General features: G+C 40.0%; 2 protein-coding genes across 2 annotated transcripts; both read left to right on the top strand.

Annotated features, from left to right (window-relative positions):
* The first annotated feature begins 1,149 nt into the window (after positions 1–1,149).
* ddias (DNA damage-induced apoptosis suppressor) lies at positions 1,150–8,105 on the top strand. Its single transcript, XM_032522393.1, has 5 exons — positions 1,150–1,557; positions 1,829–1,990; positions 4,041–4,140; positions 5,030–5,343; positions 5,909–8,105. The coding sequence occupies exons 1-5, from the start codon at positions 1,436–1,438 to the stop codon at positions 7,656–7,658; spliced, it is 2,448 nt and encodes an 815-aa protein (XP_032378284.1). The 5' UTR covers positions 1,150–1,435; the 3' UTR covers positions 7,659–8,105.
* Positions 8,106–11,840: 3,735 nt separating this feature from the next.
* LOC116693388 (uncharacterized) lies at positions 11,841–16,273 on the top strand. Its single transcript, XM_032522331.1, has 3 exons — positions 11,841–12,468; positions 13,036–13,175; positions 13,369–16,273. The coding sequence occupies exons 1-3, from the start codon at positions 12,463–12,465 to the stop codon at positions 16,208–16,210; spliced, it is 2,988 nt and encodes a 995-aa protein (XP_032378222.1). The 5' UTR covers positions 11,841–12,462; the 3' UTR covers positions 16,211–16,273.
* The last annotated feature ends 1,132 nt before the right edge of the window (positions 16,274–17,405 follow it).

The following is a 17,405-nucleotide window of genomic DNA, read 5'->3' on the forward strand; positions in this document are numbered from 1 at the left end:
TATTTTTAAATGTGAATTTGCGCACACAAGTGTAAAAGCTGGGCCATATCGATTACAATACATTTCACTCAATTTATAGCCTACTTGAATCATAGAGAAATAAGTTAGTTAGATCAGCAAAATTATTCATGGAATTAGAAATATAGGCTAGAGATGAATTTACACAAGATGCTCAGGTCATTTATTTAAATTATACATAGCCAACGTCTTATACTGGGTGTATGTGAACTGAATAGGCTACTGGCAACTAACTGGCCTAACTTTGGCAACAGTGAGAGTCGACAGTCGGTTGGCATATTTCTTTTTAGACCAGCAGGTCGAAGCAGAATTATAGTTATATGTTCAACTATTGGCCAAACCCTCTTTTCCAGCACCTTGGAGTAGACTTTAACAGGAAGGCTGAGAAGCGATACCCCTGTACTTGGCACACACCCACTGGTCCTCCTTTTTACAGAGGGGAACCACCACCCCGGTCTGCCACTCCTTAGGCACCGTCCCAGACTTCCACGCTATGTTGAAGAGGCGTGTCAACCAAGACAGACCCTCCACACACAGAGCTTTCAGAATTTCTGGACGGATCTCATCCATCCCTGGGGCTTTGCCGCTGTGGAGTTGTTTGACTACCTCAGCGACTTCCACCAGGGAAATTGACGAAAATCCCCCATCATTCTCCAGCTCTGCCTCTACCATAGAGGGCGTATTAGCTGGATTTAGGAGTTCCTCAAAGTGTTCCTTCCACCGCCCTATAACCTCCTCAGTTGAGGTCAACAACGTCCCATCCTGACTATCCACAGCTTAGATGATTCCCAGCTTCCCCCTCCTGAGGTGGCGAACGGTTTTCCAGAAACATCTACGCCTAATATAAAATCTTACACTTACAGACACAAAAAGACATTAAAATAGATATGAAATAGATCTAGAAATTGCCAGGTTCTTATCCTGTGTCCATTTTAATAATAGTTCTGCTCTCTCTATAAGTAGGCCTAAGTGAAATACATGCACACACACGTAGGCCTATAGTATTTTTATATTACTGTAAAGTAGCTCAGAGAATTCCATCCTGTCAATCTAATGTTCCACATCCAGTCCAGTAGGTGGCAATAATGCTCCTTCAAGCTGGCTCTGCAACCGCCAGCAAATCTAAACAAGCAAAATAAAAGTAGGCTACGTAGTGGCGAAGGGACCAAATAGGGATTTTAACACTTTTAAAAAGATGATAAAAATATGTTGATAGTTAGAAATTGACGTTGTATGTGTGTGTGTTTTTAGGCGTTTAAGCCATATTCGGTTCTAGCTTCATTGAAAATTGTTCGTGTTAAAGCTGCCGTTACAGTTAGTTAATTATGTTGTGAGACGTTTCAGTTAGCATCCGGCTAACGTTAGCTGCAACAGCCAAGTGTCCGTGTCTCAGAGTAACTTACTCCTAACAGATTAAATGTCTGTTAGACGGGCTCTGGTGGATTGTGTTGTGTTGTCTCTGAGAGATGCCTGGGTGTTTTATCCTTGCTGTAAAGGCTGTTTCTCAAGGATTGACGTTGAACAGCAGAACACGACGAGGTAAAAACACAAACAACAAACGAAGAAACAGTGGTTCCATGGAATGGATTGTCAGAACTTTTATTGTGACTGATTACTCTTTACAGTTGTCCGAGCTAAATTAAAGCAATACCAGTACCTACTTTATAAGGTCTCACAGACAAGTTCATTCAGAGGTATGCTAACTATATAAAGGCTGTATCTGAATAAGCTTAAAACATTAAATGAATTGGTTCCTGCAATGCACATTTACTCACTCACACATGGTGTCGTCTCTGTCTGTCCACCGCAGATGCAGATGCTCTAAGTGTGGTTCGAGCTGTCTGAGGGAACAGGTCGATTACAGATATCGTCTGTCACTAAGGGTGGCCCGGGACAAATGCATATTTGGAGTTACGGTGTTTGGAACCTGCTTGAACCCATTCTTTGGCATTCATGCAAGTGGTTTACAGAGGTAAGCACAGAAATAATCTTTCAAGCAACTCCAAATTTCTGCAATGTCTTAATCTGTCAACGTCCATCAGTCTTGTATACATAGTGTGAAAATCATTTATTTTTGGTAGGATTTAATTTGACACTTGATTGTAGCATAAACAGCCAACATTATTTCAAGTTTGCAGGCCATTTAAAGGTATCTTGCAAATGCTCTGTATTTGGAGCATCACAGCATTCTCTGTGTTGAGAATTTAGACTGCATATTAAACCCAAGTTGTCCCTTACTGTCTGACATTATATTTTTTACCAAGTCACTGTGTGGATTGTAGTAGTGTGGTTCCCCCTGACTAAAAAGAGGAATAAAAAAAATCATCTTTTGGAAAAGTAAAAATCCAAACTTTAAGGACACCAATTTTCTTTATGAATGACTAATGACTCCTTAAAATACAGGGGGCATAAGTACACACCCATATGTTAAATTCCCATAGAGGCAGGCAGATCTTTATTTTTAAAGGCCAGTTATTTCATGGATCCAGGATACCATGCTCCCTGATGAAGTTCCCTTGACCTTTGGAATTAAACTAACCCCCCATCATCACATACCCTTCACCATACCTAGAGATGATGTCGGGTTATTCTGCTATTTAACATAGGGGTGTGTATACTTATGCCCTTGTATTTTAAGGAAAAACATCTATTTATTTTGCGATACATTAGTCATTCAAAAAGAAATTGGTGTATTTAAAGGTTGTATTTTTTTTTTTTTTTTTTAGTTAAGGCATTAAGATCAAATTCCAAAAGAGGATTTTTTTTTATTCCTCTTTTTAGTCAACTTTAGCATGGGTATGACAGTCTGTCCTGGACTGTCCTCTGGACCCCATAGAGAAAGTAGGGGAGAGGAGGATGTTAGCTAAGCTGACATCCATCATGGACAACACCTCTCACCCCCTACATGACACTGTGGGGTCCCTGAGGTGCTCCTTCAGCAGCAGACTGATACACCCACGGTGTAAGAAGGAGAGGTACCGCAGGTCATTCATCCCAGCCGCTGTCAGACTCTACAAAACCTGCACTACCTGATAATGTTGTAGTTTCTGTTCCTGTTTTTCACTTAATCCACACACTCTGTATAACTTTATCTGTATTTATATTTTTCCATTACAAGTACTTACTTTTTCAATATTATTTATGGTCACAGGTGAATATAACTTATATTATGGTTTACCTGCTTTCGCATTATCACATGTGACGCCACTTCACTTTATCTTACCTTACTTTGCTTCAGTCTACCCTTCTGCACATTGTCTATTGTTTACCTTTTTTTCTTTTGTGTTTACTTTTTTGTTTGTTTTTGCTTTCATTGTAGAGAATTGCTGCTGTAACAAAGGAATTTCCCCGTTGTGGGATGAATAAAGTATCATCTAATCTAATCTAAACATGCAAGCCACTGTACATGAAGAAGGTTTGCGAGACTTTGATGACTTACAAAGGAGCATTTAATGAATTCCAATTGAGGAGAGCATTAGACAGGCAGTACAGTTTAACCATGATGTGTTAACTTGCCGTGCCATCCCAACTCTCTGAAGTTCCTGTCTTACTGAAGGTGTATTTAACTGTTTCAGTTTACATAGCATGAGTTCATAAGCTGAAATTTCCAACACTCTGGAAAAGGTTAAGGGATTGAAGTAAGTTACTTAGGTCTTGACACATCCTGTATAACAGTTAGTAAACGGTGGCCTAAACAACACCATCAGTGTTAACTATCTGGCATTTGCAGTGTGAAACAGTACAGCTGATCATTTTTTTCCTTGAAGTTAATGTTTTTATCTAGTGTATTAAGTTATTATGATGTTATTGGAGGTTTTTGTGCCATGTGAATGGATGAAACTCTGCTATAAAACCCTGTGCTTAACCCCATGGTGGTCAGAAGGAATACACAAGTTAGCTTTATTTTTTTACTTGCGTTTAATGTTGCACATTTAAAAAGCTCATCTTGTGATCAATGTTTTCTCTCTTTGCCTGTCAAGTGAAAAGCAGTGTGTATTTCTGCTGTGTCTGTAATGTTGTAGGTTGGTGGAGAACTTAGATGGTGCATCAACCAGATCCACATTGTTGGTGAAGGCTGTCGAGGACTGTTTTATTGGCAGACATTTCATCTTTGGTATTAAGGTACATTCTCTTTACTTGGTTTATTACAGTTGTATCTGTATCTCTGTATATGTTGACCATTAATTAACAAACAAAAAAAGTACAACCATGCTCGCGAACGGCTCTGTGAGGCTGTAAGTTTGCACAGCAGTGCTTTGAGTTAAATGCTAAGCTATGTCGCCATGCTAACATGCTGATGTTTTGCAGCTAAAATATAATAGTGCCACTAAGGCTAATAGGAAGTCTTATGATGATGGGTATTAGTTTTGCTGGTGTTGGAAAGATTTTAAAGGTTCAACCTTAGTGATTACAGTTCATTCTGATGGGAATATGGACATCTCTACCAAATTCATCAATCAGTTGTCGAGTAATTTCACTAAAAAACACAAATGAGAGGAAAAGTCAGGGGAGCAACAAAGTCATTATGATTATTCCTCTGGACACCATGAATGCCTGTACAAAATCTTCGTGCCAATCCATCCATTAAATATTGAGTTATTTCACAGATTACGTTAAAACTTTTATTATTGGGGGCATAATAGGAAACGTCAAAGGATCACAAAAGTTAGTTGGATTATTCTTATGGGAACCATGAATGCCTTTACAGAATTTAATGGCAAGTAGTTATTGAGATATTTCAGTCTGGACCAAAGTGGTGGACCGACCAGCCAAAAGACCAACATTGCGATCCCATTCTGGGCTGCTAGTATGGCTAAACCCAAATCTAAGGGTTATGTCTTTATTTGATGTTATTAGATTGTTTTAAACACAAATGTTGATATCAGTCTTGGCCTCAAAAATACAGCATAGGTCGGGCTATAATCATACATATTTGAACAACATGTCCAAAATATGTGCTTTGAATTTATATTCAGGCTGCTTGCTCTCTGGTCTTGTCTGTGTTCTTCAGGTAACCAAGACAGAAAGTGAGCCTTGGTTAGGAGGACCTGCTGTAAATGGCCCCAACAGTAAAGAAGCGGTCCACTTTATTGCCACTCAGATGATTCTCCCCAAAGCTGCAGGCCTGGGAGGCTGCACAGTCGTCAGTTATTATCGGATCCTTCTTCAGAAAGCTGCAGAATATGAACTTGAATCCACTGATCCCAGCAAAACCTCTAGACCCCCAGCACCAAACCTGCTGCTGATTCCTCGCCGTTTTCCAGCCAGCAGCTTTAATAATGCCACACTTTCTGCCTCAGGTCTTCTTTCCCAGTCCCCGCAAAGGTAATGATAGTAAGAGGCTACTGGTAACTGTTGCTTTCTATTTGATCATTTTTAGTATTTTATAGGCGTGTCACGATTCTCCAAATGCTCGATCCGATTACATTTCAATTTTTTATTGCTATAAACAGAAGGAATATCCGCTAGCTGCTAGGCTAATGTGAAATGTTAAACATAGAATATATAGTACACGCACATAGCTAGCAAACTGTGGCTTTTTTTTGTTGACATTGCGAACATTGTCGATATAACTCACTGGAAAATCGTGACACCCATAGTATTTTATATCAAGGGCAAACCCTGTAGGGGCCAGAAACAAATAATTGGGAATAAGTGAGACTGACTTAATCTAAAATCAAAGTAAAAACAACAAAAATTCTTACAAGCTAGTTTGACTAGTGGGCCCATAAGAATTGTAACTGTGCCTCGAACAGTTTTTCCTCACTTTAAAGTGTATTTTTGAAGGGGAAGAAATTCAAATTAAATGTAAAAAAAATCAGTCAGGTGTCAGGTGGTTTCCCTTGATAAATTGCATTTTGTGACAGTTGCTTTTTTTTTTACATCTTAGTTCACAGAACCAGGACGGCACCCTTACTCCCACCCCTCCGTGGCAACAGTCACTAGGACTAGTTACTTCATCGGCAGAGCAGGAGGAAGGCTACAGTACCCAGGACAGTGGAGATGAGAACAGAAGGCAGACAGACAACAACAAAACACCAGATCATGCACAGAGAGGCTACTTGGAGAACCATCAGGTCACAGAGGAGAGAACAATGTCACCACTTCTTTCTTTAGAGTGCGGTTCTTCCAGTAGTCCACCGTTTGCCAAATACACATACTCATCTATTGAGAAAGCTGTTGGAAACACCCCCACACTGAACACTTGGTTCAGTCCTCCGTCACCTGGCCACAACAGCCCCAAAGGGTTTTCTACCAGACAACTCACCAAAGCATTTTTGTCAAGCTCTTTGGTTTGGGAAGATTTGCCTTTCTCTGAGAGTCTTACAGAATTTTTGTGTGAGGAAAACAAAGGTTTTGACATTGTTGGTGAAACAGAGCCACATCTAAATGTGCAATATCAAGAAGAAACCTCAAGAACCTACCTGGAAATCGGTTCACAAGACAAGAACATATCACATAAATCAACTTCTGCTTGTCAAAGTAACACGCAGCTAACAGACAGCCACTCACAGTTATTACTGGATATCGCCAATACACCTGCACCGAATGGTAATGATTTCTCTGACCAGGTACATAAGAACCCTGTTGGATTTGCAAGCATGAGTCAAGCCAGAAACAAGTGTTCCCATGAGTGTAATCAGGAGGATGAGAAAGCTAGTTCTCTGTCTTTTGAAAATGAGGAGGAAGAGCAGCTTGAAGGGGATACCTACAATTGTTCAGCAGACCTATTCAGTAACTCACTCATAATCGATATGAACACAAACCAGCTCAACACCCATGCAGAGACTTTCAGGACGGCCACAGAAGCTTGCCCGCTACTTTCCGAACTAAACATACAGCACCTGAGGAGTAAAAATGGTACACCTTCAACCCCAGACAAACAGAAACTGAAAAGGTATAAATGCATTAAAAGATACAGTTTAATTTCATCAGGCACACAAGAGCTTGACTTCATCCCTTACTCTCAGTCCACCCCTGTTGTAAAAGTAGCTGTTGTGACGGGGCCGCCCGTCTCCTCTTACAGAACAGGAAATCTCCCTGAATTAGACGGTAAAAAGACAGCCAGAACCACTTCTTCTCTTTGTAAATTAAACTGTGTCAGGTCAAACCAGCTGATCCAGTGTGGCAGAGAGTCTACAAAAGAAAACGTGATGTGGAGGATGACTGCCTGGAAACCAGACAAGCATAAAAGCCATCTGCTGGCTCAGCAGCACCCTATGGTCCAGAGAGGGACTCTAAACACAGAGTCAACGGGAAAGACCAACCACAAAGGTGACTCAAGTGATTGTGATGTGACTGTCTATGATTATGAGGACGATGCATTAATTGTTCCTCCAACTCCTGCTGCTAAAACACAACTGAGTGCGAAGATCCGAAGAAGAAGAAGGCAGACTGATACCAGCAGCAGAAATTTGGGTTATTCTTGTGAAGGGAAGCAGGGAGATGGAGTTGATTGTAAAATAAATCGGTTGGATCACACTCTCACATCATCACAGAGAGGTCGGGCTGCACACACAGGAAATTGTGACAGTAAGACGGTAAATGAGGGTAGTCTGGTTAGATCTAATTGTTACCTCCTTGATGATGACAACGAGGCATGTGATTGGTCTAGAGATCTATTCTCTGACTCAATCTGAGAGGTTCTGTTGCATATGGACTGTACAAAATGATTTAAAGAATTAAAGGTCTTTGTAATGTAAGTTATGATATTATGTTGAAAAGCACTGCCAGAGAAGCCTTACTTGACCCACCTTCGGCTGCTGTCTCAAGCACACCCATTCCAAAAAAAAAAAAAAAGGGCAGAAGTTGCAGAGTATCCTGGAGTATGTGTACACACACAGACTGTGTATACACATTTCCTCTAACAGGACATATATGTATATATTATATATATATTTTATTTTTCATAACAGTGTTCTTAAGACTTTCTGCTGATGCGCCCTTTCACTCATCGCTGCATTTTACTCATAACCCTGCCGGTTCTCCATTGTTTCTACGACTATGAATGCTATTAAAGCAAAGTGACAGTAAAAGGATGATTCTGTGCGTATCTGATAAATGATCTGCTGATGCCACATCTAATAGCCATTGGATTCAAATTATTAAAATTCTTTCTTGGATTTTAGTCTTTTATTAAAATAAAATCAAGACAAAAAAGAAATACTGGTACTGCATTAAAAATCCCCAGCTGAATTGAACCACGCACGTTCTTTTAATAAACAGTAGATACCAAAAGGTCAACAAGATGTTCTGACACTTTTGAATGTTCTCCATTCTCCTACTTTAAATCACTGCTCCCTGATACTTCTGTTGACACCAGAGCTGTGTGTGTTTGTGTGTGCGTGCGTGCGTGCGTGCATGTGTGTTTAGGGGTGTTAATGTAGAGATGAGTGTGTACAGTGTCATGCCAAAGAGCCAGGAATAGCAGCCAACAAATATCATGTCTACATTGTTCTGGATTTGAGTAAATAAGTGCAAGGACAAGAAGAAGATAATGTTTCGAGTGTAAAAATGGAAACTGGGACAAGACGTTAACAGCTGGAGCTTTGTACAATGTGTTGCAGAAGCAAGGTTGCTATTAGGCAGCTGGGTATGGTGGGATGTGTGTCTTTGTGCCATGTGTACCTTGGAGAACTGATGTACAGTTGTGTTTAAAATAATAGAGTGTTTAAAAAAAAGTGCATAATGCTCTAAATTATTTTAATTCCATAATATCAATGCTTTGGGAACACTGCACATTCAATTAAAATCAAAACATGATCAAGTTTTTGTTACCTTTACAGAAAGTGAAGAAAAAGGAATATTAGGCTGTTCAAAAAATAGTATTTGCATTTTTCTTTAGAAACATTTACTGTATAAACTGAAAATGTCTCAAGGGTTTGCTTAATTTGAATCACTGCACTAATATTTAGTTGGAAAACCATTATTTCTGAGAGTTGCTTCACATCTATGTTGCATGGAGTTGACAAACTTCAGGCACCTGTGAACAGGTACTCCAGCCCAGGATGATTGAACTACATTCACTTCCTTTGCATTACTGGGTTTTGCCTCAGAAAGAGCATTTTTGATGTCACCCTACAAGTGTTCTATGGGATTGAGGTCCGGGGATTGGGCTGGCAACTCCATAACATCAATCTTATTTATCTGGAACCAAGACTTGCTCGCTTACTAGTGTGATTTGGGTCATTATCCTCTTCAGCATAAGACAATATGACCTTTTCAGGTATTTTGATGTATCAAAACTGATCCATGATCCCTGGTATGCGATAAATAGGCCCAACATCACAGTATTAGAAACCTCCCCATAACATGAGTTTTGCACCACCATGCTTCAGTGTCTTCACAGTGTACGGTGGCTTGAATTCAGTGCATGTGGGTTGTTGGACAAACGGTATGTGGCCCCTAGACCCAAAAAGAACGATTTTGCTCTCATCAGTCCACAGAATGTTGCGCCATTTCTCCTTTGGCCAGTCAATGTTTCCTTTGGCAAATTTCAACCTATTTGGTACGTTTTTTTTCCAGCAACGGGACTTTGGGGGCTTCTGGCTGACAGCTTTACTTCACATAGCCTTCTTCTGATCGTAACAGTACTCACATGTAACTTTAAGTCTTCTTTGATTTTCCTGGAGCTGATCATTGGTTGAGCCTTTGCCATTTTGGCTATTCTTCGATCCATTCGAATGGTAGTTCACCGTTTTTCCCCTTGTGGTTCAGGCTTTGGATGCCATTTCAAGGCATTTGAAATCATTTTGGCTGAGCAACCTATAATTTTCTGCACTTCTTTTTATGTTTTCCCCTCTCCCCTCTCCTTTTCCCCTATCTCTGCTATTATTTTAAACACAACTGCACACATGACATGACAACTTGCTTGATTGACAATACAATTTGGTCTAGACATTCATGGTCTGTGGACTTTGGTGATCCCTTACCTATTCATCTAGCACCATCATTGGGTCAACAGTTTATTTTGTCCAGTACTTTGGTTTATCTATCAAAGAGTTAGATTTTCTTTACAAACAGCACTACAGCCTCACAGAGGTGCTAACATGACTCTAGACTCTCAGTCATGTTTCTCTCCTGTTAACTTTGTCAAAAAACTACAAAATTAGGCGCTTAAACTATAATATTTTAGTATATTTGTAAGCCATTGAGCTATATTACATCAGTCAAGAGCTCTTTTTCCTAAACATAATGCAATTCTACAAAATAAGTTGCACGTTTAATCTACCTTTCACTGTATGTGTAAGATGTGCAGGACCCTGTAGCTTGAGCTGGAAGGTAGTACAAAACATCAGCTATGGGAGTACTTAACAAGTGTGTGTGTGTGTGCCAGAGAATTTTGGCTTCAGTTGCTACAATAATAAAAATAGTAACTATAACCCCACGTGTCAGTTCATGTGCTTTGAAATACAAAGTACTGATTGTATAAAGTACCCATTGGGATTTTATTAGATTTGGATGTTAAGTCTGGCCTGATGGTTTTACCTTTGTGCAAGGCAGATTGTAGACATTATATGCATTTTCTAGCTTTTTCTATTTTTGTCTTAATACTTAACTTGGGTGTCAATTTCTTACCTTTTTTCTTTTAAGTGATTCAGGAACCATGTTAGTACTAACATGCTTAATGACTTACTACGGTATATAAGTATATAAGTTTATAATGAGATCAACACAATGTGAATTGGACTTGAGATGATTTATAGATTCAGTCACAGGACTTGAAGTGTTTCCAAAAGTGTGTGTGTGTGTGTGTGTGTGTGCACCCGAGGGAGACCCTCTTTCCTTAGCATACAGCTAGCACAATATGTGAGCTATGTCACCAAGCCCTCAGTGAATGAAATCATTTAAAGCCACCATTTGTAGAGCACACACATTACTATACTTCGGGTGTGTTTGAAATTATTTCTTATTGCATAATAACTTATTGTAACTATAACTTATAGCATAATTTTTTTCATTGTGATTTTAATTTTTATTACATTACAGGTCTTTTATTTTACCAAGATAATTCTTTGGGTGTTTTGCCTATATTTGAAATACATTTTACTTATATTGCATTCAGGTACCATACTCAAAAACCAAAGGCACTGCAGAACAAAATGGTAACACTATAACATGGGGCATCCACAACTATGTACATTATAAGGCAAAATACTCATACTATTTTATTCTCTATTCTGTTAATTTCATTTTACAGTAAAATAATGTCTTTTTCAGCAACGTTTCTGAAAGCTAAAAAAAAATTAAACTTTGAAAAAAAATTATTTTGCAAATTATATATATATAATTTGCAAATAATTTTTTTTCAAAAGTTTATTTTTATATATATATATATATATATATATATATTTGTAATATATGTGATTTAGATATTTTAAACATGTTTTTGCCAACGAAATTAGTTATGTATTAGTCTATTATTAACTTGTAGTTAGTGTCACAGGACTCATTTTGTTCCCTATGTGATGCACAGTTGCAAGGGAAAATATACTACTGCCCAATGGGGCGCTAAACGTGTGGTGGTAACATTAGAGTGCTGTAGAGATTAAGAGGCGTGACAAGCACGTGGAGAAGGGTGGAGAAAAGACTAAGTATGGCATAGTCAACAAAGCGTCAGCCTGGGGGCTGGCAATGGGGAAGTTTCCCTTTGTAGAATCAAAACACATAGAAATGTTCAGATACATCCCAGATGAATTCTTCAGGGCATCTGTGATGGCTTGTGTGTAACTTTAACAATGCAATTACACACAAGTGATTCACAGTTGGAAAACTAAGCCAATTAAAGCTTTTGAGATCCAGTTTGAAATGTTAGTTACTACTTTAATAACTGTGGGTTTGGGCGATCACCCTGAAACTCCACAGTTCAAGCTCACTGCGTACTACAGGCAATTTTGTAACTGACCATGACCTCTGACCTCCCTGCAATAGAAAGACAAGAGGGAGCTTATAAAGAAAATGAATCTTTTCTGTCATTTCTATTATTACTATTATTATTATTATTGTCATGAATGACACTACCCATTTCCTTTGTGACAACTTTGAATTTACTGAATATTTATGTGTTTAAAAAATAACTTCTGTGATACCATCTTCTTGAGAATATTGGCTCTGTGTACTACAGTTCTGTAGTCTCCTGTTGGTTCTCTGTGGGCTGGTCTCAGTCCCCCTCCATAACAGGCCTTGGTGATTGTGACGTTAGACGCCAGCGTTCCTTATAAGCACCTGTCCCTCCACGTCACGGCAAGCTCCCAATATGAAAAGCGTGTGATAGTTTTCCGAATGAGACAGTGTGCTTAAATAGTAGACTGGGACTATATAGCCGCCATAGAGGTTCATTTATCCATACAGCTGCAAGCAAGACCTGTAAGGACACTGCACACAGGAGCTTTACATTGCACACCACAGGATAGTGGCAGTTTGTTGCTCCTCTTCCAATATAACATGGAGGTAAGAGAATAATCATTTATACCTGATGTGCATGTTCAAGTCTGTATTACTGTATTGACTATGCCTTCCACTTATAAGTTAAAATAATTAAGTAACAGTTTGCTCAACATTGGGGTCGTAGCTTTTTGTTTGCGATTATATAAGCTTAAACATTTATTGACAAATTATGCATATTGAAAGTTTACATTTATTGTGTTTTTGGTGTACTTGAACTGCAAAGTAGTTATAGTAAACTGGTCAACCTTGAAAATGAAAGTCTTCTAATGATTTAAACTGCTTATCATAAAACAGAAACTGCCTGTGCACTCTGAGATATAAGTGATAGAAGATGTAGGCCAGTTATGTGCATTTGCCAGAAATAAGTACATACGGCTTGAGTCAGTAGTATCATACATTACCTTAATAATAAGTCTTAACACCTTTTTTGAGGTTTCAGTGGCAAGCCATGGTGCATGTTAAGATAGGGACACTAAAGCAATAAGGGTAAACACTAATATCTGTTCACCCTCACAACACAGAAAGGAGATACCCTAAGAATAGAGTTTATTTGATTTTTTTACTCCCCAGGTGGCACCCGGTGTCCAAGAAGCTAATAGCCGTGCAGCATCGCTGTTGGCAAGTCTGAACTTCCAAAGAGGACAAGCTCAATTTTGTGACTGTGTGGTCAGACAGAGACAGAACCTGAGTAAACTTCACCCTGCACACAGGTGAGCAACAGAAACACACAACAAACACACCGATAAGTACATGTGCACAATATTGAAAATTGTTGTTTATCTTGGTAGTTGTTTGAGTCATGGGGATGGTGTGTGACTTTTAACAAGCCTGAGACATTTGTCTGACATGATGTTCATGATGTTATGCAGCATCACAACAGCTAGTTGCTCTTTGCTTCACCAGGTGTGTCCTGGCAGCTTCAAGTCCTGTGTTGGCATCTATCTTGTCCTCTTCTGGTGCCCTGGTGGAACTGCAGGCTCCATGTCTGTCTGACTCTGTACTGGCACTTCTTTTGGATTACATTTACACAGGGGCTTTACCATACACTCGCAGCCAGCACCAGTATTATAATTTACTCGCTGCCGCCAGTCACTTGCAGATGAATGAACTACAGGAGGCGCTGAAGACCTGGCACCAGACTGCAGATGAAACTAATTCTTCTGCTGTAGCTAAGAATCAGCCATATAAAGACATTAACAATACTTATAGTAAAACTGTGAACACTTTTAGTAAGCATCTGCCATTATCACTGGAGAGAAATGATCATCAGTATTCACCTATTGTGGACACATGTGATTACTTGGATCCATGTAGAACTAGCAGTAAAAATGGTACAAACCACTGTAGCAGAAAAGATGTAAGCACTATGAGCAATGCAAGTACCTGTAGAGTAAATACAGTTGACTGCAGGCAAGTAACTCATCTGACACCTGAGGATTTGATTCAAAATATCCCTTGCATCGCTGAAGGGCACGCTGTATCTAGAGTGGACAAAGAGGTGCAAAAGGATCCATTGCATTCAGCTTATTCAGATTGCATAAAGGATGAGCTAGAGAAGACACATGAGGAGAGGAGGGGCTTGACTTTATCGTGCACTGCTGAGGTTCAAGAGGAAGAGATGAGCAGAGCAGAGAAGAAGCAGCCACTGTGTTTAACTGTGAAAAGTAAAGCAGAGGAGAAGGAAACTAATAGAAAAGAAGAAGACAAGACTCAGACCCATCTCGCTACCCTTCTTTGTCTCTCGGCCTCCCACCTTAAGGAAAACGTTCCCCCCTCACAGTGTTCCTCCTCATCCTCTTCCTCAGCCCCGCATCCGTGCTGTGGAGCAGTGCCTGTCATTCGTCACAGTAGTAAAGCAGCTGTGCTCCATCTGGCAGAAGTGTCTCCTCCTCACCATCCAGTTTCCCAGGCCTCATGTAGCTCCAACACGGCCCCTGACTCACCATCAGGAAGCACAGACAGTGACAGCATTGTTGAAGGTAATACCGCTACACACAAAAATCACTATGGGGAACAGAATAATGATTACAGATACAATAAAGAAGACATTGGGACACAGAGTTGGGATCATAAGGATAGTTTAAATCAATCTCACAACCTAAAACAGGATTTCAACAGCAGCAGTACAGATCATTTCACAGGACAGAATGATGAACATACGAGCAATGGATTACCCCACATTACAGATCATAATGATCACCATGCTCAATGTGATTCATTTCAGAATAAGAATCACACAAAACATCTCAGAGATGGCTTAGTGCCAGAGAATGAGGATAGTAGCAATTTTGCAAGAGAATTGGAGTATAAACCTAAAATCAGTTTTGATGATTTTACCTCCAAACGTCAGCGACTGGATTGTTCTGATTGCCTAAATGTTTGGATGGCAACTGCAGCAGAAGAACAGTATATTCGCTCACAAGATACAAGAGATGTAGTTTCACGTCCTGTACAGAACTCAGACACAGGAAGTGACTCTCACTGTGAAGACTTGTGTTCCGAGGGAGAAACAAAAGATGAATACAGTTACTCAAGGTATCCAGCTGGAACAGATAGACAGGACAGCCACTGTAACCTCTATGAACCCAAGGTGGAATGGTACCCAAACTTGCATCAAGCTGAGAGGAGCCGAACAGATGCTGCCTCTAGCCAGCATGAACATGACTCAGACAACGGAGACACACCTATGATGGACAAAAGACACAGTGTTGATGTTTGTCAGCCAGTCTCTACCACTCCAGAATCATGTTTGGATAGTGTCACTGGTGGTCTCTCTGGCATTGAACACCGTGCATCTGAGGAACTCGGAAAGATGTCAGGCACTGAGCTCACAGAGCCACACTTAACTTTTACAATGTCTATGGCCCACAACCACACCACTGACCCTACGCACAGTGTTTTGGGCCCATCATACCGTGGACATCTTCAATATCACTGCATACCACAGGAGGAAGCATACTTATCACACAGATACTCTGGTCGCAAACACTCCCACCCGAGCCACCCTGAGCATTCAGACCAGTCCTGTGATGAGGGGGAGGTTAGTACCTTTGCCAGTCCAGGTTACAGTCCTCTGAGACAGGAGTTTGTTGCAGGGTCGACAGACCAGATTCTACTTCTGGACATTAATGCAAAACCTGCTGAGTTGCTAGTTGCTAATGCAATCCAACAAAAGCAAACATTTGGAAATGAGTTTGGGAACAATGATAGAGAGCAATGGACTGAATCAACATCTGTAGCATGTGTTACAGAATATCAGGTTGGAAAAACAAATGTTGAAGAGAGAAAATCTGTTGGTAAAGACCAAAGCAGGCCAGAAGCTGAGGTTATACATAAAGCTGGGGTTGAGAAGGTGGTTTCCAACCCTAAACATGGTCAGAGCCAGACCCCTACCTTGGCAGTCTGTTCACCTACTAGTGTACAAGACTCTATAGAAGCCTCCATGTCATCTACCTTGTCTATCTGCATACCTTCTACCCTGGCAGCCAGCATGGCAACAAATATATCAGTTCACCTGCCAAACCCTGTTCACCACCCTTTCAAGTGCTCTCTCTGCGACCGTTCCTTCAGCCAGCGAGGCTCTCTAAATAGACATGTGCGGAGCCACCTTGGCGTACGACCCTTCCCCTGCCCCCGCTGCCATATGACCTTTTCACGCCAGTACCGTGTAACAGAGCACATGCGTGTTCACCAGCGGTGTGTCCTTGAGAGTGATTTTCAACAGCCCCCTGCTCCTTCAATTTGAAACAACAAGGAGAGGCCTCAAAAGTGAAATGCATTGTCCTGTCATTAAAGGACGGAACTATTCAAGTGTATTGGTTTGTTTTTAATAATTTTACTAATAGATGATGAAAATTTTCTTTTATATTTTGCTAATATACGGAAGACAATTAGTCAAATGAGATAAAGTCCTGACATTAATTTCAGAATGTGTTAATATCTTTGCACAGAGGGCAACAATGGTTTAATGCTTATAAAGCTGCAGTGCTATGAGAAGTGGCCATTCCAAATACTGAGTAAAAGGGAAAAGAGGCAAAAAAGTAAATAAATAAATTATTTAAAGCATCTACTGTATAATCAATATTTTGATGTTAGCCATGACACCACAGATGACTCTCACCCAACACTTCCCTCACATCTGTAGAGCTTTTAAATGTCTTTTTAGCTCTAAAAATCTGCTATCTGTCCAGCAACATCAGAGAAACAAAGTTAGCTGCTAGATGGTGACCCTAGTGAGGCATTAAGCAGCTACAGAGCCATTTCCATCTGAGACTGAATAAATGCTTAAAGCAGCTTGAGTTGACCTTTTCTGTTTTTACATTAACAGTGTAAGAAATGACAATGTGACAATGTAAACGGGGTTGCTCGTAGTGATGAAAATACAAAGAATTATCACCTGAATGTGCAGCTGCCCTTTATAGTGAGAACAAAGTTAATAAAATTTCCAAGAAATTGGGACCAAAAACAGAGCTAAAGAGAGTGAACAGTGGACTCACAATCTCCAGCTAATAGACATGTCAATGTTGTGTTCACAACTTGTTTCTGTCATTGCCTTGCTCCTTAGCCGCCTGTTGTGTAAATAAGCAAAAGTTTGCTAACCAGTTAGCCATACAGTATAACATGAAAAGTGATAATACAGTATTTGAGTGTATTTACAGCTTGTTTTTGTGGCCCGCAAGTTAAAAATGATGTATTTCTGATTGTTGATTATTCTCCCCTCTCTTACTGTAGACTGCAGCCGGAGAGATATAAACAATGACAGACAAAAAGATCCCTTATTTTGAGTCACAGGCCAAAACAAAACTTTGCAAAGTTATAACCAGAGTCACTTCAGCGGCAGTGTCCTCATTTATGATCATAGTGGCCTGAAGGTAGAAGCTCCTCCTGAGCCTCAGAGTGCTCACATCTAGCATTTTGGGCTCCGGCTATGGGAACAAAAG

Source organism: Etheostoma spectabile, chromosome 1 (genome assembly GCF_008692095.1).
Source record: "Etheostoma spectabile isolate EspeVRDwgs_2016 chromosome 1, UIUC_Espe_1.0, whole genome shotgun sequence".
In the NCBI taxonomy this organism is placed as follows: domain Eukaryota; kingdom Metazoa; phylum Chordata; class Actinopteri; order Perciformes; family Percidae; genus Etheostoma; species Etheostoma spectabile.